Source organism: Condylura cristata, unplaced genomic scaffold (genome assembly GCF_000260355.1).
Source record: "Condylura cristata isolate star-nosed mole 26May11 unplaced genomic scaffold, ConCri1.0 scaffold00034, whole genome shotgun sequence".
NCBI lineage: Eukaryota > Metazoa > Chordata > Mammalia > Eulipotyphla > Talpidae > Condylura > Condylura cristata.
This window is the reverse complement of record NW_004567135.1, coordinates 11662388-11682788: the sequence shown is the minus strand read 5'-3', so window position 1 is coordinate 11682788 and position 20401 is coordinate 11662388. Positions and strand designations below refer to the sequence as shown.

At 52.7% G+C, this 20401-nt stretch overlaps 1 protein-coding gene across 1 annotated transcript in view; it reads left to right on the top strand.

Annotated features, from left to right (window-relative positions):
* Window positions 1-20401, top strand: part of CRACR2A (calcium release activated channel regulator 2A) — a 52578-nt gene that overhangs the window by 28549 nt on the left and 3628 nt on the right. The window contains exons 8-14 of the mRNA XM_004692854.2: window positions 699-770; window positions 2287-2332; window positions 4230-4336; window positions 7609-7936; window positions 10038-10170; window positions 12737-12818; window positions 12900-13014. Coding sequence (XP_004692911.1) covers window positions 699-770; window positions 2287-2332; window positions 4230-4336; window positions 7609-7936; window positions 10038-10170; window positions 12737-12818; window positions 12900-13014 — 883 coding nt within the window. The remainder of the gene's footprint in view (window positions 1-698; window positions 771-2286; window positions 2333-4229; window positions 4337-7608; window positions 7937-10037; window positions 10171-12736; window positions 12819-12899; window positions 13015-20401) is intronic.

Sequence of the window (20401 nt, the reverse complement as noted above, 5' to 3'; positions counted from 1 at the left end):
CCTGGGTTACTCCCAGCTCCTCTTCCGCTGCCTCAAAACTCCAGTCTTACTGACACTCTCACACTGTCAAACAGCTGATTAGAATTCATTAAATCTCTGCTTGATAGTTCGAGCTAAGATATATTAAATCAAAGAAATGAATAACAAATGGTGGAAATTCCGGGGACCTGGAAACAGGAGATTTTCAGGAGAACATCCAGAAAGAGAAATGATTCTTCAAGAGCTCCTGGAAACAAACTAAACCAGCCTCTGGAGCCAACCACATAAAATTCTGTTCTTACTCTCTGAGACTGAGCCAGACAAGCATGAGATGCTAATTCCCTGACCACTGGGCTGGGCAGGGTCATTTGCTGGCTGGAAAGTGCATGCCAGCCAGCAGTTGCATTGCAGGGGGCGTGTGAGTGCAGTGGGCTGAGCAGGGAGCAGGCAGGAGGCCAGAGCGGCCCTGGGCCAGGCAGCCATTGGACGTGGCCCGGGGGGGAAGTCAAACTCTTTGACAGCCCGTGTCTGTAAAACAGGGATCATTTCCTCTTCCCAAGAGGCGTCTGCGCTGTGACCTTAGGACAGGGCTGCATGTGCTCTCCCTGGCCTCAGAGCAGGCGCAGCCTGCTGGCCCCAGGTGAGGGACTGGCTTGCAGATGCCCCTCACCCCCCGCAATAGCAGTAGTCACCTACCACGGTCGTTGACCTCTCCACAGGGAAGTGTACCGTGTCACGGAGAGTCTGCAGCGGGAGAAGTCAGGGCTCCTGAAGCAGCTGGACTTCCTCAGGTACGTGGGCTCTGGAGGTGTGTCCCCGGCTCCTCGGGCTGTGAGTCCTCCTGCCTACCCGCGAAGGAACACAGCTGCCAGGTGAGCGCCATCATCGCCCGAAGTATTGTTCGGACAGCTGAGTGCCACCTTGGTACTCTCCAGTGTATGGTTCTGCTTCGTCCATCTTGGTCTCCACCTGGTGCTTTGTAAAGCATTTGTGCACAGGAGAACTGAATTTTATTGAGCATCGACTTGATGCCAGGTACTGGATCTCTTTCCTCTTCCCCAAAGCTGGGAACAGAGGACATTGTTAACACAGTTAACTGATGAGGAAGCTGGAATCAGAGACAGGAAGGAACTTAGAAGAAGTGATGTAGCTACTTACTGGTAGAGCCAGATGGGAGACCTGTATCTGGCTGATTTTTGTCCATCTGCCATATTCCACTAATGTTTATCAAGTGAGTAAAAGAGCCACAAATGAGCCAAGGAGTTTCCTCAACCTGCTGAAACTCAGTGGTAAATGCAAAGCTCGCTGGTCCAGAGTATGCCAGAAACAAGAAACCTGTGAGGAGAGATGGAATTTTCAGTTCTTAGTCCCCGCTGCCTACCTGCCAGATCCCTCTTGGGGAATGGTGGTGGAGCAGAAGGACTCAGAGTTCTGATTTTTAAAGCACAAGTGGTTTTGAGTCAGCTACATTATGAAAGTTTTTGTTTTTTCTTTTTTAGTTTGAAGTTGTGAAAGCCAGGGAAAGTCACTGCGTCTGGCGCCTGTGACGCTGCCCGATTAAAAAGTGCTCTCTTCACCCTGAACGCTCTTGGGCTGACCTCCTTCAATGCATGGTTCCGTAGGGTTTCTAGAACTGGGGAGATGGAGGAGGTCTTTAGCGGACCAAGTGTTAATCCATTTGAGAGAAGAGGGTGAGTCTCAGGAAGGTTTTGGTGACCAGAAGAGAACAAGATGTATAAGGACATGCTTGCGTTTGTTTTTCCTGTTTTCTTTTGTCCTTAGGAAAAAATGCAAGGGCAGATTCAGTGAGAACGAGCAGGGGAGAGTGATGGCAAGCACTGGACACATGCCCGTGGGTCTTTAATGGAGACTGCATCAGTGCAGAATCGCCCACCTGGGGCCCTCTGGGCTGTCACTTGACTTCTAAGCTGAACTCCGCCAGCCGGAAAGGCTGCAAGGTGGAGGGAAGTCCACACAGCCTCCCCCACAGTGAGACTACCAGGTAGCAGGGGCCGTAGGTGACCAGGAGTTAAGGACAGAAGCAGACTGAATGCAGGCATGTGTGAAGGAAAGGTTGAAACTGGCTCAAGGTCACAGGTGCGGCTGGAGGCCACCACAAGCCCCCTGTGTATCCCCCTGCCTCTGAGCAGGTGAACACTCCAGCTACTCTCTGCCATTCACCACTGGGCCCGAGGAGAGACAGTCACACATTTCTGGGCCTTTCCCACCAAGCTGTTCTGGGCACCATCCGACTGGTAAACTGATTTCAGCTCTGTCCACTGAGTAGATTTCCTCTTCTGTCTCCAGGGAAAGGAACAAGCACCTTCGAGATGAACGAGACATGTGTTTCCAGGTAACTGGCCAGTGCGGTCTTCTCCTGAGGGAAGACCAGGACTGAGTGTACTTGGGGTGGACCCAAGAATGCCCCAAGTGCTGGGATCTCCTTTATCCTTTCTGTGTGGGCAGGATGGTGGCAGATTATTTGAAAACAATAAAAATGCCGAATGGCCTGCTGGGTGACAGAGTGTTAGTTTTCTGGCAAGTAGCATGCTTTTTTCTCGGCGTAAGGAGACTCAAATATTTCAGAGGGTCACACATTTCTTGGGTACAGAAAAGACATTCTGGCCATGAGACAGTGCAGTTGAAGTGGCATCTCACTTTTAAATCAAAATGCTCACTTTTTCCTTCATAAAATATTTCACTCTTGATGAAAAATTTGCATTTAGACACCATCCTAGAACAAATTAAAATGTATATTTCACAATCTATAATGTTGATTTTATGTACATTTTTTTGACTCTCTGGGGTCTCCTGCTCTCCCATACCTGAGCACCAGACTTACATGCATTCCAGAATAACATGGACCCCTATATTTATGTGGGCTCATCACTTTGGGGAATGTGAAAGAAAACTCAGGCTTGCCCAGGCTTTCCTGTCTTCACCTTTAGACAACAGTCAATGGGGCAGCATGGACTGGTGTGATTTTTCTAAATTGTGAAGATTATGAATTTCATGGGTGTCCTTGGGCAAGTGATTTGCCTCTTGGCTCAGACTCCCAACTATGGCCTGAAGTAACAAGTCCCTGCCACCCTCCCTTATAGAGATTTTTTGGGAAAAACTCCTGGGTCTTCACTAAAGCTATGATGCAGTCGACATAAGGCAGGTGCATTAGGGCCAACCCAGAAAGCCCCCAGGAACCATCCATACCACCAGCCCTGTCCTGGCACTGAGTGGCAGCAACCATCAATCACCACCTAAAGCCTCGACATGTCTGTCTGATGATGCTGGTGATTATAATTGTTTTAGACGTAACTGTGAATTTATTTTAAAACTTCCATCTAAATGTCAGCCTGGTCTCTTGACCTCATGTCCCTTTACCTGCCAAATTCATTTTGTTTTGATAACAGAATGGAATTAAGGAGCCTAGTGGAGGAGAGAAGGAGGGAGAAGATCATGTTCGAGCACAATAATAATTAAAGATTAATTCGGCATCATTATAACCACAACTTCAGGGGCCGTGGGCACAGGGCTGACCCACCTTCTCGCCTTAAGGACCACAGGAACCATGGTGAACCGTGGGGGTGGCTGGTTAATGAGCAGTGAGTCCTGTGATCTCGCTCTCCTTGGTCCGCAGAAGACATCTGTCGGGGAGTCTTGGCAAAGGGGGCTGGAAGCCTCCACTCCTCCCAGGTTCTCTGCCACAGATCCCACAGATCTGCGTGTGATTTCTAAACTCCACTCGGCCCACCCTCTCGAAAGCTCTGAGATACTTAATCGAGTGTAGTAGCCGTAGACGAGGGATGCATCACTGACCCTGGACTGGCCCCTTTCTCACGTGAGGGTCTTTGGAAACAAACAGGCCTTAGAGCCACACAAAGAGCCTGATGTAAAGATATCACTCACCTCTGACCTCATGTGCCTTTTCTGCCCCCAAATACTTCCCCTTTGTGTTCCACATGGGTCTCTTCAAGTGTCAGCACACCTGAGAAAAATACTGCGGTGGAGACCTCAGGTTCTAAGCTGTCTGGGGGTTTGTTTGATTAGATTATTAGTCAGCGGATGGAGGAATTCTGGTCAAGGTGAGGGCGAGGGAAAGAGCGTGCGGATGCTCCTGGGAGGCCAGGTCATCACGTGTGTGCTTCAGAGTGGGGCTTACAACCTGACCTTCGGTGGGAAAGTTGAGCCCTTTTCTGCTCGAACAGTGGAACGAGTCAGCTGCAAGCATCTGAGGGCATTTTGTGTTTCTGCAGAAAGACAAGGCAGTCAAGGCAAACACAGCTGCGTCGAAGGCAAGCTGGAAGCAGAGATCTGGCTCCGTGATCAGCAAGTACATGGACAGCAGAGGCATCCTTAGAAGGTAAGTCATGGACTGTCCGTTCACGCTGCCCGTGGAGGGCAGGCTGACCCTCGAGACTCGGCTTTGGTGGAGTAGCCTGGGATCACTCCCAGTGGGATATACAGAGCAACCCCCTCGGACTAGACATTGTCTTCTGGGCCAGTCTCACCCTTGAGCCTGCAGGGGACTGACGAGTGCTGTGAGTTGGCAGAGGAGAGCGCTCTGGGGAATGGGCGGCTGAGAGGGGGCATGACACTCTCTGTCTGTAAGCTGGATGGCTGCTCTTGGTTTCATAGATGACTGTGAAGAGCTCTTACGTGTAAGTAATGTGTCATACGGAATCGCCAATGTTGCACTCCTGTTGCAGACGAGAATAAGGTCTGTGCAGGGCAGGTGTCTTTCAATGATTCCTGTTTAATTAACTCAAGAATAGTATTTTGTTGCTGCGGGGCATCCTATGATGAATTTGAGTCCTACAGGACTGGCTCATTGCTCATGCCAAGAGACCATCCAGTCCCCTGCCCTCTTCTTTGGGCACAAACTCCTCCACAGACAAGCCACAGAGAGGCGGAGGGGGCAGGACCCCCAAAGTAGCAAGCCCGAGAGAAGGTGTGCCACCTGGCTTATCTTAAAGGCTCTGAGCTCTGCAAGCCTCAGAGAGACAGACACCAAATGGGAGGTGGCTTCAGAGGGGAATCATGGATGTCAGCCAGCTGAGCAGTCGGGTCTTTGGGCCCAATGATCACAATTTCTTTTCTAAATAGCTGAGCAGAGGGCACAGCTGGGAGCCAAACTGCTTCCACGCTGCAAGTTGCCCTGTTCGTCATGGATGGAATGCCTTCAGCATCCACTCGTTCACAGGCATGTGCTGACTACCCCTCTCAACCAGGTGTTCTTTTGAGCATGTGTAGATTCCGAGGAGAGCTTAGGTGTGCCCAGCCATTGTATCCATGACTGAGTGCTTACCGCTTGCAAGGTATGCAGTGGAAGGCAAAACAGACCCGATCTCTGATCTCAGGAATGTGTGTTTGAGTCAAGGAAACGGACAGTAGCCAAATTGGGAGCTAGGATTACAGGTGTTGCCAGAGGTGACTCTCTCCATGCTGCCGCACAGCATTTGGTGAGAAAAAACAAAAGTGAAGTTAGTCAGGCTAACTCGAAGGTATTACGGGAATGTCAGTCATGCTTGAGAATTTCCCAAATGAAAAGTATTTTCAAGAAATGCTTCATTGGGCCCTTCCCTGGTGGCACAACCGGTTAAAGCACAGCACCGGAAGTGAGCCACAGCTGCTTCAGTGCAAGTTCGTTCCCTGGCCCCGGAGATGACCCACATGGCGCAGCAGACCTCTCCTGTCCCTCCTGCTGCTCCCCTCAGCAGTGTACTTAGCTGATCTGCCTACTCTGCTCCCCATTCTGTCTCTGGTGAGTCTTCTCACTGCCCCTGCACCTCTGGCCTGTATCCTAGTTCTGTATGCATAAATAAATAAGTCTATATTTTAAAAAAAGTAAATCTTTCATTTAGGGTCATTTCTGTCACTCTTTCTTCCATGGTCGCTACTCACATGTGTGCCCTGACGTGCACCCTTGGGTCTGTAAAGGGAGCGAGAGCAGATGGGAATGCTAATTGTATTCTAAAGTAGATAAGCAGTTAATAAGCTTGTTAGATATGGAGAGTTATTTTTTTAAAGATGTCAGCTTCTATTAAAGACAGCGAATTTATAAATAAGTGCAAGCGTCCTTGTAGCACTACAAAATAGTTTATATCAAGAAACCCAAACAAAGTCACCCTTTTTGTGAGCAAGCACTGTATCTTCATTTATCTTTCACAACTGCTCTTGCATTTTTTTCCTATCCCATCCTTTTGTTCATTCCTCAGGAATAACATTATAAGACAATTATTCTAGGAGTTTGTGTGACCTATGTCCTTCACCTCTGTTTCTCCTTTTCCCTTTATTACCTCACCCCATCCCTTTATGTGTTCATACATGTGTGTACATGTATGTGAGTGTGTATGCACATGTGTATATGTTCCAGGGCACCCCTGTGTGAACTGGGCTACTTGTCTGTGGGTCCTCACCCATGCACCTAAAATTTAATGGTAGGCACACACAAAAGCGTCAGTAATGGGTTTATTTACAAAAGGGGAAAGGAAAAGGAACAACCCAGGGAAAGAGAGAGAGATACAAGGTAACTAGAATATCTTACTGGCTCCACTGACTTGGAGCTCTGGTAACTAACTAACTGAAAGCCACAGTCAGGCGGTCCCAAGAACCATTGCCTGAGCGAGAGAGCACTGTTGGAAAAGGGCGTCCTCTTTATCCCCCAAAGTCCCAGAATGCCTGCTTAGCTCCGCCCTTGGGTCCTTGTAGTTCTCTCCCTGGTACTGCTGGGAGTTGTAGTTTCCAATCACTGGAGTAGGGGGTGGAGTCCACAAGACTCCGCAGAGTTCCTTTAGGATATCCTTCCCCTTGACATGTAGGCTGTGTTATTTTCAGTTTCCTACCTCAGACCCTCCTGGTCAAGCTTCTGTTCCCTCTAAAAACGTCTCAGCTTTAGGTGCTCATCGCACCCCAAGAGGAACCCCTGGTCCAGGAGCTGAGGTCTCTTTCCCAAACCTTGAAAAGACAGCCTGTATTTAGGCCTGTTTCCTCGTCGTGAAATGTGGCCCCTGGGGGGGGCTGTAGACATCACGCTCTGCCTGACTCTTACATTTGAGCCCCCTGATGGGTCACATTTTATGATGAAGACACTGAGGCTTGAAGTGCTTCAGCCAGGAACACACAGTCCGTGAGGACTGGCCTTGGGCCCAGAGCTGCGGCTGCCTGATTGTTCACGATGTTTCCTTCCTGGATCTGTTCTGTTCCTTTCTTCAGTCTTTCCTTCTCCCTCACAACCCTTCTCAACTTGTAAAAGTGTGTTTATTGGTGTGATTATTGCACCAACCTCCCACTGCCAAACATTCCTTGAGCACAGGGACTGTCTATCTACTCTGGAATGTATCTTTAGCTTAATATTTGATAGTGAACATCATTTGCATCACCTTTATTATCATTATCACCTTCAACACCATCATCTTCTCCTCCAGCATCACCTTTGCCATCACCTGCCCCAGGATCCACTTCATACAGGTGTCTCAAGCTGACGAATGCAGGGTCTGGCTCTTGCCCACACTGGGAGTCCTCCTCCCCAAGGCATGGCTATGGGTCACAAAATCTCAGATAGCACTCCAGCTTCCAAATGGATGTATTTTATGATATTCTCTCCATTCTTCTTTCTCCCCCTCCCCCGAATAGCCAGTCAGAAGAGGAAGAAGATGTGTTTGGCATCCCAAGGAGGAGAAGTTCCCTGGGCTTGAGTGGGTATCCGGCTACAGAAGAGGAGCCAAGAGCCAGCGAGTCAGGGACTGGGGGTCCCCTCCCCCGGACACTCCGCAGAATCATCTCCATTGAAGAGGACCCTCTGCCTCAGCTCCTGGAGGGCAGTTTAGAGCAGCCACAGAGCAAATGCACAGAAGAGGAGGAGGCCTCCCCTCAGGGTGTGGAAGCCCAGCAGGCCCCACCCGTGGGCATCCTGCCCCAGTCTTCTCGGGGGCAGCCTGTTGGGAAAGAAGCCTGGTCAAAGGTGAGGCACCTCCCACCCTGAGTGGCGGTCAGTGCAAAGCCCTGTCCCTCCCGTGTCCGAAGGCAGCTCAGGAAGTCAGATGGCCTTTGTCTTGTGAGTCACAGGAGCTAGGCCCTTCACATACCACCTTCCCTCTTTACCTGAATGTCACCAGGGAGACTCATGGGTTCTGGTAAATTCTACTTCCACTTCAGTCATTTACCCTCTCCCAGCCCTTGTCTCTCTTTTTAGATTCAGATGCAAAAGCAGGTACGGAGCACCTACTTAAGGCAAACTCTCAGCGTAAACAGCACAGCCTTGGGTACTGTACTTCTGCGCTTCTGTCTTAGAAGTGTCCAGAGCAGTTAGGAGAGCTTGCAGACCAACATTTGTCTCATTTCTTAATCGGCTGTCACCCCCTCTTCCCAAAGTCCTGGCTGCTCCTTCCCACAGTGCGATCATCCACTATCCCCCAAGCTCTGCCTGATAAATTCTGCAGGGAGGAAGAGGCCATCTGGGCCTTCTTCCATGGTTCCTCGCCTTGTTTGTGATCCAGGTCAGAAAGCAGACTCACCACCCTCCACTTGACCCTCTAAAGCCACTCAGCCTGTCCCTGGCAAGCGGACAAGCCTCCTGCCCCCCCTGGCGCCCTGTAGAACGAGCGCTCGCCCCTGGGCAGCCCCCCGGGGCCGCACTAGTGAGCCTGTCTGTCTTGTGTCCTGTCGCCTCCTCCAGGCCACTGCCCAGGGCTTCTTGGCAGCAGTGACCATTCTGGGGCCCCGATTAAGACTCATGCTAATATACCAGTCTCTCATTGTCCCTGGGCCACAGGCGGACTAGAGAAGTGGGTGACGCCTGGCGGGTGGGGTCTCCTCCCCACTACATGCGCAAAAAAACCTCTAGAGACAAGCGCCCTCTCCTGTCCCCTTTCTCAGCCATGACCTTCCTCCAGGGACGTGGGGCATTTGTTCTGTGCCCAGGTGGGGAAGAGGACGATTTGTGAAATTTGTATAAAGTCTATAAATTAGGGGGAAAAAACCAACTATATTATCATCTCAACAAATGCAACCCACTGTATTTGTTCTATGAGAAGCACTTAACCCCCAAATCCACTTTTTTTTTTTTAAAGATTTATTTATTTGTGCTTACAGAACTGGGGTACAGGCCAGAGGCTCAGGGGCGGCGAGAGACTTCACCAGAGACAGAGTGGGGAGCAGAACAGGCAGATCGACGAAGTACACTGCTGAGGGGAGCAGCGGGCGGGTCAGGAGAGGTCTGCCGCACCATGTGGTCACCTCCGGGGCAGGCGGGGATCGAACTCATGCGGAAGTGGCTTTAGATTCTCAGTGCTGTGCTTTAACCCACTGCGCCACCAGGGAGGGCCCCAAATCCACTTTTAAATAGACACTAAGGAGACTCCTTGCGGGCCAGGCAGTGCAGGGCGGGGCTGACGCAGGATGTGGGGAAGAGCAGCTCTCTGGAAAGGTGGTGACCTGTGGACAGGACCCTGCCTCTCCCCGGCTCCCTGCCCTAGGGTGAGGGCCCTTCCCCGGGGCGGACCCTCCCTCCGCAGCTGGGTGACTGGTTGACTGAATATGATAGATCTGGTGTGACAGGTCTTCCCGACACACCAGTGACAGAAGTCCAGGATCCCCAGGACTGATGACATGGAACAGAAAGCCAGGGGCCCTGTGCTCAGTGCAGGCTTCAGTCCAGCTCCCCACCCTGGCCATGGCTGTCCCCAGCACTGTGACAGGCAGAGCCCCTTCCTCGCACACACCCACCTGCCCCTGCCCTGTAGGGACCCCCCTCTTTGGGGACCGTGCCTCCCTCCCGTGCTCTGCCCACCTCAAGACGTGATGACTTCCCAGCGTCCTTCGCTGCACCCTCAGCCAGGCCTGGCCCCGGCCTGCCCCTCAGCTCCAGCGTGGGAACTGCAGTGCCATAGCCAGACAATGGATGGCGATTGAAGGAATGTTTCTGCCCTCCTGCGGAGTCTGGAGGGGCGGCCATGCCTGCTCCCCGCTGCCTGCATTCTGAGGCGGTGGACAGTGTGAGGACGGGCAAGGGCAGGCAGTGGCATGGGCCCCCCGGGCTTGGCTGGACACTCTGCCATCTACAGGAGGAAAGGACTCCGCCCACCCCAGACCGGCTCTTCAAGATCGTGTTTGTGGGCAACTCCTCCGTGGGGAAGACGTCCTTCCTGAGGAGGTTCTGTGAGGACCGCTTCTCCCCGGGCATGGCAGCCACTGTGGGTGAGTCTCCTTCCTAAGGCAGGGGCCGGCCCATGCCCGGAGGGGGAGGAGGAGAGACGGGGACTGGGGAGGGGCTGGGTGCCCAGAGGGCTGGCCCATGGGAGGTGGTGATGGGAGCATCTGAAGTCCAGCCCTGGGTGGCACTGAAGCAGCAAAGGTGGAGTCCAGCCCTGTACCCCCTTGTCAAGCCCATCTCTCTTTTTAGCATCCGTTCCCCCACTCCCAGTAGAGGCCTGAAGCTTCATCTTCCTCAGGATCAGGCAGGACAACCTGAGACATCCGCCCCTGCCCCTTCGGCCAGGGCCGCGGCTCCCCGGCCTGCCGGTCCCCGTATGGGTGCTCTGGGTGATTTCTTTCACCTGTCAAATTTCACTTGTCCTTCTTGTCAGGCCTGGACAGGGAGACTTGGGGGCATGGTGGCAGCATTTTGGGCTCAGCTACTAATGGATACGCCCGGCTGAAGGGAGCCCCTCTCCTGAGGAATATTTATTCACCCAGCTCACTCATTGCACTGGAAAGAATGACCCAAGGCCTACTGACCTTTAGCTTCAACCAAGTGGAGTCGCATAAGAAAAAAAAAAAAATTAATCCATTGAGTATTGACTATGCACGATTTAACCAGGCTCATAAATTAACTGTGCTTGAATATATATTGGCATGACTTATGTCTAGCGTCACGACAGCCCTGGGGGTCGGTATTGTTATCACCCAATAAACAGACCAGGTCACTGAGGCCTAGAGAGTTTAAGAGGTGTGTCCACGTGCCTATCAGCTGGCTGGTGGGTGCTGGTGCCTCCATCCCGCCACCCACACCTGTTCTATTCCACTTCTCCGTTCCCCTAACAACACTGAACTGTGTGTGCTTTGCTCCGGTGAGTAATGAGAACACTTTCCTGCCAAGGGTGGGGTGCAGGAAGGCTGGGGTTCGCAGTCATCAGAAGTCCCGGATCTTCGAAGTTGCCAGCATGTGGCCCCAAGAAGGCCTGTTCCTTCTTTGAGTTTGTTTCTTCCTCCTCTAAAAATGGAGGCGTTTGAGCAGTCACTCAAGAATGCCTCCAAGCTGAGCTTCTGTCCTGACCCTCTTTGATCCTTGGCTGTCTAACATTTGACTCTCCCTGCCCAGAGCCTGACCCGGGAGACTCCATTTTCTTCCTTTTATCAGAACGGGCCCTTCCAAGTTTTCTCCTACAGAAATGGGTTTCCTCCACAGAATTCAGGTGTTTCATTCTCACCACTGAGCCTTTCCCATGGTCACCTCCAGAACACCTCCATCCCGTCCCTTCTGCCCTTTCATCCAGTGACTGAGAAAATCCCGAGGAGAAGATTGAGGCCCCAAGGGGAGAAAGGACTGAGCCTGGAATCCAAGTCCAGGAGAGTCTGGCCTGGCCTGCCCTTGAGAGGAGCGGCTGGTGTGAGCCAGCGCCCCTGAACCTTACCGGTGAAGCAAGTGACTCTGGCGTCCCTGCTGGCCCTGTTATTCTCAGGGTGCACGAGCACCCCGCTTTGCTCAGTCCTGGGCCCTATGCACTAGCCTTTGTCTGGAGACAGTGCTAGGAGGGCGTCTCCCATCGCCGCCTCTGGTGTCTGCTGTGTCTTCTGTGTCTGTCTACCCTGGCTGCTTTGCTGCTGCCCTGCAGCCTCCAGAGCAAGGCCCTCAGCAGCCCTTTGGAACATGGAGCGGAATCCTCCATTAAAAACAAATAAAAGACTAAAAAAAAATCAATGAAAAAAAGGTGGGCGGGGATTCCTTCTGGTCCCAGGATGTGATACCTAAAGGGAAAAAGGCCTTCAGAGTCTTGCTCAGCACCGGCGACCAGTCGGGTGGGATGCCAGAGGGAGGAGGGTCTGTTGTCAAAGAACCCGCATGAAGGTCCTGGTTGCTGTCGCGAGGGACAGAAGCTGGCTCTGACCACGGCCCTCTCGTGGCGCTTGGCGATGGCAGCGAGGGCCACAGCTCAGAGAGGTGGTGGTGGAAGGCCCGGGGCTGGGGCCAGGGGTGCCAGGCCCTTCTGCAGGGTGAGCCTTGTCTTTATTCTCTTCTCCCAGCCCTTCTCAACTCTTCCGTCCCTCGTGCCATGGCCAGCCCCTCCGTGCCACATCTGCTCTTCTTCCCCTCGATGCTTCCTCTCCTGGTCCTCCTCGCTGCATGGCTGGTGGGAGTCTTAAGTGTGGTCCACCCCCCAAGGATATGAGGTTTTGTTGGAGGAACTTGGAGAAGGATTTAAGGGAGAGACAGAGACAGAGACAGATAGGGAACAGTCTTTCCTTCTGCTAGTCACCATGAGAGAGTAAATCCATGCGTAAAGGCAGCTGGCTTTCATCCGTGTGACCACTTTGGGCCCCGAGGGGGTGTGCCTGTGGAACTGTGGGGCCGACGCCCAGAGACAGTCATCGGTCAGGCCCCACAGCCAATAAACGGCAGTCAGGCGCAGCGCACAGGGCCCCTGCCTCGCTGCTGTCCTGCGCTCTGTCCACGTCCTCACGTGGCGGCCCACGGACCACACGGAGAGCGTCCCCTCGGCGCCAGATCCCAGCTTGGAAGTGACAGGCCTGTTCCCTCCCGCAGGCATCGATTACCAAGTCAAGACAGTGTGTGTGGACGGCTCTCAGGTGGCCCTGCAGCTGTGGGACACGGCTGGGCAGGAGAGGTGAGGAGCTGGTTCCCCCTGGGCAGCAGGACCGGGCTGGGAGCGGAGGGGGCACCGCTGACCGGCTGCCCATGCTGGCAGGTACCGGTGTATCACTCAGCAGTTCTTCAGGAAGGCCGACGGCGTCATCGTCATGTACGACCTCACGGCCAAGCAGTCCTTCCTGTCCGTGCGGCAGTGGCTGAGCAGCGTGGAGGTGAGCCGGGGACCCTCCAGGGACGCTTGTGCTGGGCCCTGGTCTCCCCTTCCTCTGCCTTTCTCCACCCGGTCCTCCGTGCTTTCAACACCTTGCTCCGAAGCCACCTCCCCAGAACACCTGCTCCAGGCGTTCCCGCGAGCATCCTTCCCACGGCCCGCTCCCGGGCTTGTTCCCGAGGACTCCGAGTGGACAAGTCGGGCCCGGTCCTGCCTCACAAGAATGCAGACGGTGCCATTGGGTTAAGTGCCATGAGTGAGTGGCACAGGGTTGGTGAAGGGGGCACAGAGAGGAGTGCCAAGGAGGGTTTCCCAGAAAATCTGTATTCCAGTGGAGTCGCTAACACCTCCTTCTAGAACCAGCCCCACTCTGCCTCTCCCTGCCCCCTGTGTGGCTCAAGCTGCAGGGGTGCCTGGTCTGTGGGCACCACATGGCTTCTCAGGGCCCCCGCCACAACCCTCACACGAGGGAGGGTTGGTCTACAATGTGGGGCTCCGGGCTCACCCCAGCACGAAAGGCCCAGGCAGGCCCGCAGAACAGCCTTGGCCTGGAGCTGTGTGCTGCTGACTCTTGATCCGCATTTGCAATCAGTCGCTTTGTCTGGCACTTTGTGCGTCCTGCCAATCTGCCCCTTCCTCCTCTACCATCTGAACCAAGAGCAGTGTGGACAAGCCCGTCTTTTCTTTTTACGGGGCCTCAGCTTGTTCTTTAACGAGCAGTCGAGTAGGATGCCCAACTCCTTCCACTGGGAGGATCTCTGGCCATTTCGTTGTCCACAATCCTGCTGGGTGCTGTTTTGAGTCTGGCAGTTGCAGTCACAGATAAAAGCCAGCGTCGCTGTGCTCCGGGAGTTTCTGTGCAACTCTCTACCCAAGCTCGTGAGACCCGGCACAGCCCTCCCTCACCCACCACCGTGCTGCTGTCAAGGACACATTCGCCACCAGGCAGCCCCACATACCTTGTGCATGCACCCCCTGGACCCCCAGAAATGAAAGGGCCCCTCAGCTATGTGCCATGGAGGCAGATGCGTAAAGGGACCCGGTGGTGCCAGGGCGCCGTGGGTGAGGGGTTCCTTTCTCCACCCTCTGCTTAGCTCTGTTCCTGCTTCCCAGTCGGTCTGTTGCTCATAGGCCAAACAGCTGGGCACTCTCTCTTCACCGCCAATCCACAGCTCTCTCCTTACCAAGGAAAGCAGGGAGCAAGAATGGAAGCCAGATTCCAGGGTCTCCCAGCAATTTGCTCAATACAAATTATTTCTCCAAAGTATCGTGCATAAAGCATTTACATTGAGAATATGTATGTTTTGCAGTGTAGTAAATGCCTCTACCCTGAGCTAAGCAAACAGTGTGGGAAATCTGGAAGGGATTCCTCAGTGACTTTGGAATTATGACATGATTTATGACAGCTCCGGCACATCTCTCTTCTCCCCTAAGTTAAGCACCAAGAGAGATTTTAGAGAGAACAGGATCCGGCGGGTTTCGAACTTTCCTCCCTGGAGCCCTGGATTCAGACTGCCGCTCCCTGGGAACCTGGCAGGGCCAGGCAAGGCCTAGTGATCACACCTGTCAGGGACACTTCCTTCAGTTGTGTGTGTTGGAGACCCAGATCCGATTCTGTGAGACCAGAGGGTTTCCCTTTCACAGTCACTGCTCAAATGCAGCCTCTCATTCTCAGGGAATAAATGGGTCACAACTTCTCCCCCAGCTGTGGATGTTTAGCTGTCCCCCAACATCTGGCTTTTGCTCTCTTCTAAAGTCAGGCAGCGGCAGATCACAGAGTGTGAGGTGGGGGGGGCCACGCTCCCCGGCGTGCTCAGGGCTGTGGCTTCCAAGCCTCCTGCTTTGCACAGAGCCGGCTGCTGAGCCCAAGGTGTGAAGCACCAGCCTGAACCTGGTGTGCTGGGCCGGAGGCGAAGCACCAGAGAGCTGGCATTGCTGTCAGGCAGGATTGGGCTCCTCTCCAGGAATTGGGCTCCTCTCCTCTCCTGTGACTCCCCAGGTACCCTGCACGGGGTGGGGTGGAAAATCACGGTCAGTGCAAGTGCAGCAAGAGGCCCAGGAAGCCGTGTGCACCTGTGGACCGGGAAGCCCAGCTGAGGGGCAGGTCCATGTGTGGTCCCCACAGAGCTCCCGCGTGCAGATGGGCCTTTCAGCATGGAGGCTGGGTTGTCTTCTCTAGCGCGTTAGCCGAAGACCTCATTCAACTGTAAGGGATGCTTCCAAACCTGGATGAACGTCAGGATCACCTGTCAAGTTTTCAAACACACAGGTGCCAGGGCCCTCTCTCCCCACAGAATGACTGGGGCCTACACATTTCAAAAAAGGAAGGAGGGAAGGAAGGAAGGGAGGGAGGGAGGGAGGGAGGAGGGAGAGAGGGAGAGAGGATGGGAGGGAACTTAGTAGCTCCTCAGATTTTGCTCAGCCGCCATGGTTGCCGGCCTTAAAGACACCTCCCAAACTCTAATATCTATGGGACTGTCAAGGGGGTCTTGTTAAAATACAGACTCTGTGGGGGCCTGAGCATCTGCATTTCTAACCAGTTCTCAGGCGCGGCCGATACTGCTGGTCCAGGGACCACACTTTGAGAAGCAAAGACTCTGAGTCATCCTCAAAGATATCTGTGTTCCTTCAGCAAAACATTTGTGAGCCCGACCCTAGGCCTAGGCCCTGCTCTCACCAGGCCTTCAGGAGGACTTGGGGTGAGGGCTCAGGAATCTGTAGAGTTCGTGGGCCCTGGGTTCTGGGTCAGGCGCGGGAGGCCGTGTCAGATAGCGTGTGCATGGAGGGTGTGGAGCGATGGCATCACACATGCGATTATTCTTCAAGATTCTTGAAAAGCTAAGTCATTCTGCCTTGGCAGCCGGCAATCAGAGGTGTCAAGTAATAGATTTAAACCTGACACCTAATTTGATCAGAAGGGAACTGAAAATAATAAGTACTTTGTATATGTGGGGCACCTTATTTTTCCACAGAGCTCCAAGCACTTTGCCAACTCCCTCGCTTGGCACAGGAGGGTGGAGGGGGAGCTTTAATAACAGGCTTCAAGATCTGAAGCCTTATTATTAAGTGAATACTGGCCAGCTGTTCTCAGTGCCCCTTCCTCCCTCAACCTGAAAAGCAATTCAAGAAGAGAGGGCCTAAATTGCCACCAATTAAACAAGGCAAAGACTTACCCTTGCAAGAGGTTGTGGGGGCTGGGAACAGATGCTTGGGGGCGAAATAGAGTTCCCCGGAAACGAAGTTCTTGCCATTCCCAGCTCAGCCACTTCCTGGCCATGAAACTTGGGCCATGAGGGCATAGGTAAAGCCCCTACCAGGTTTCTCTTGGCCCCCACATCCACAGGGCATAACCCTCGGTCACAGGCATAGGCACCGGCAGGAGTAGGTGTGTATGCAGACAGAGGACGCTGGAGGAGACTTCCAGCCCAGGGGAAACCAGAATCCTTTGGCACAGGACACCAACACTTCCCTCGTGTCACCGAGTGAGAAAAGCCTGCCATGACTGTCCGGCCCAGACTCGCTGGTCCTCTCCCACCCAGGTGACTTTATCTGGCCTGCAGGCCTCCTGCACAAGAGGCCCATTAAGGTCCAACAATGTGGATCTGTGCTGGAGAATCTGTGCTGATTCTCTTCCACTCTACATTTCCTGTGCACTCACCAGAAATCAGAGTTGTTCACCTCTGATGTCAAATGGGGCCTTCCCAACCCACCCGCGCCCCTGCTCAGCTACGCGGGCAAGGGCCGGTTCAACGAGCGTGGTGGAGAGGAGAGCTGGTCAGGCTCTAGGGGCCCCGTGGCAGGGACAATCTGGACATCTGAAGACTGCGGGGCCTGCATGACCAGGCAGGGAGCCTAGGGTTTGGCACAGGCCTGCATGGGCGGGTGTCTCCCCCACATCCACATTGTCGTTCCCCTGCGGCAACGGCCCTGGCGCGCTGAGCTTCCCTTCTGTTTGTCGCCGAGTGGCTCTCTGTTGCTAGGTCTGTAAGTCCGGGGCAGGGACGATGACTGGCATCACTGAACCAAACTCCACAACCTGGAGTTTCATCAAATGCAGGCTCTTGTTTTATGGATGAGCAAGGCTGAGATCCAGAGAGAGGAAGTGGCTTGTCCAGAAGCGCCCCCAGAGTGTCAGATGGCACAGCCAGAGCTCGGTGCTGCTGTGAGCTTCTCTCGTCACGTGGCCCCTGGCTGGCATCTGCTTCAGAAAGATAGGTGTGCATTTCCCTTCCAGGCCTTTCTGCTGCCATCTCAAAGCAGAGCAGCTCTTTAGCCCAAAGGGATCAGGACACTTTCCTCTCCCTTCCCGGACTGTTCGCTAACTCCCCTTTCCCAATCTTTGTCATCGCTGACAATGTACAGCACAGAGCGAAAAATAGCAGTTTGATTTTTTCCCCCACATTCCAAGTTGAGCTTGAAGTGCTGGCAGTTTAAAACGAACTACACAAATAAATCTTGTTTTGACTCATAGTCCAGGGGGTGGATAAATATGGAAACCCCCAAGATATAATTTTGCAGTCATTTTTTTCTTAGCATAACTGCATGCTTTAATGTGCTGAGAAATTTTTTTTTGTTCTGGCTCCAGAGAAATAGCAGCACTATCCCAGTTAAGTGCTTTTTCTTGCCTCCCAGCAAATAGATATTAGAGTAGACACACACACACACACACACACACACACACTACAGCCAACCCAGCCCAACAGCTGTACATTTGAGCTGAATGCCAGACCTCAGCTCCGAGTTGACAGCTCTTGTTATTTAAAGTCAGAGATGGATCATCTTTTGAATTTCAACAAGTCTGTCATCCAACAAGCTCAAGTTCAGGGAGAGGCATCCAAAATGATAGAAGGTATAAGGAGCTCATGTGTCAGCACAGAAAGCTACTTAGAGGCTTACTTCACATCCAGAGACAAGAGACCCAGAGCAGGGGAGCCAAGTTGCAGGCAGATCACCCCCAGAGAGATTGTGCTCAAGGAGCTTCGAACCTTTCCCTCTGGTTTGGCATCCCCGTGGGATGTTACCAGCACCTATAAAAATGTCAATGACAGAGATTGGGTGGATGTGTTCTCCAGGGGAGGTGTACTTTAGACTTTTAAGAAGTGGCATTTCCTCGAGTGGATCATCATAAGCAGCTAAAGACTCAGATAGGTAAGTGAAAGGGTCGAGTTTAGGCAGAAAGCTTAGGACTTGAAGTCAGGACTGTGACAGGGAACCCACCCAGCACACACCCTCCCCCGTGGCCCGTTAGACAGGGTGACACCCATGGGTGGCCCGCGATAGGTCACCCTAGACCTTCTGAATCTTTCTTGTCTTTGAAGACAGGCCTAATTCCCCTTTATCACCACAGGCAGGTGGGGAGGTGTGTGCGTGTGTGTGTCTTTGGGGTGGGTGTCTAGAGTAATCTACAAGAGACCACCACAGACAGCAGACCGCAGCTCCAGCAGGGAGCATGGGCCTTTTTTCTGCTCCTTCTTAATTTTCTTTTATACATCCAGGATGGCTCTGAGGAACAGGACTGCCTCTTTTTTCCCAAAGAGCTGCACACTGTCTCAACATGCAGGGAACTGAACAGGGGGGTGCCTGACCTCAGTGTGGTCACTCAGCACCAGGACCAGCCATCCTCTTTGCTACCTGGTTAGAATTGTGCCCTGAAATTTCAAGTCTGATGCTCATATTTCCAGAGAGTTTCCTTGTCAAGAAATCCCACAGCCTTAGTCATGCCTCACACATATATCTACAAATATCTCTCTCATGTGCTCCAAACACAAGCCTTTGGCCTACTTCCCTGCTTCCGCATTTTTCTGTGAAAACTTCCCATAAGTTTCGGCGGTGCTCCCAATGACCAGCCCTCTGCTTAATAGGATAATAGGGATCCCCAGCTTTCTAAATAGCCCCTTAGGGGGTGTCTCACTTGCCAATAGTTGGACCATGGTGTCCCCTACTAAACACCCCATCACTGCACAACTTCCTCTATTTCGGGTTAGAAGACACTGAGACTTTGTGACTTTGAACATTAACTACCATCTTGGATATGTGGAAATCCTGCGATTAGAGAGTTGTAGTTAATGTGACCCTAAGAATCTAGAGAAAACATTTAGGGCATTGTAGACTCATCAGGGGCCTTCATAACCCAGCAACTTTGTTCTTTCCCATACCTGTGGGTTGCAGGGCTTTAAAGTTCTCATTTAGTAAACAGGAGGGTTTTTTTTTTTTTTCATTATGGAAATGCAATAAAAAATAATACATAGATGGAGAAGGCAGTGAGGCTTAATTTGAAATGTGATTGCCTTTTAACGTCAAATAGGTGTACTTCCAGATGGGCTGTAGACATTTGTTGGAAATGGTAAGGCAAGAAGCCCCACTATTGCCAAAACTGTAACTGCTTGTTAGCTTCCGTTCCCCCACTGTCCTCTCCATTTAGTAAAACATTTAGCTACAGTGAATAACTATTGGTTACCAAATTATGATTAAAAGCCCCTAATTAAATATCTCACAAAGTAAAAATAACAACCTGCCTAAATGTGAACATTACCATATTTACTCACTTAATAGCTCAGTGTCCCCCGCTCTTTGTTCACCCCCAGGAGAGGCACAGTGGTGCAGCATTTCAGCAGGGAGGGCCATCTCAGGGTACAGAGACCAAGTGTGTAGACACCCCAGAGAGCAGCGCCTGCTGGCAAGCCACCATGTTGGAGGAGGAAATAAGCTTGATCCTTGAATCAACCTGTCAGTACTGGCTTCAGAAGTGCAGCGGCTGTGGCCACACAGAGCTGCCTTCGGAGACGAGCACCCTACCACAGGCATCCTAGTGCCCCTGGGGGGTGTGGGGCACCTCTTATGAACAGAGCCATCTGGTGGGCACCATGGACCCAATTCAATGAATCAGATTTGGATCCAGACCTCAGGGAGTGTCTGTGCCCGATCAGAAAGCCCTGGAGATGTTACTTCCCGTCAAAGTGGCCTCGAAACAGCTCTAAACCACACTGCAGTCACCTCGCAGGTTCCTTTAGATTCAGCCAGGTCGTTGAGGAGTGCAGGAGTGGTGCTGTCAGCCTGGAAACAGACCTGTAATTCATCAGTGCCACTGTGCCCTCAGCTGCTGCCACTCCCAGCACAGTCCCAGAAGCCTGCGTGATCCAGCCAGGACCCAAGAGTGGGGAGAGGGGGCGCTACCAGATGAGGCCTAGGAGGTACCTGGACACAGGCCTTGGCCACCTAGCAGAAGCCGGGGTTTCGATGAAACGTTAAGCCCCAGTCGGCCTCCAAGACACCGTCCTTGCCTGACCGGTGGTGACAGCAGAGTTCGCTCAGCCAGATGCCATCTTTCCAGCCGCACCTTAAGCCTGCCCTTCTGGGTTCTCCTGCGGATGCTTCTCTCACTAACCCAA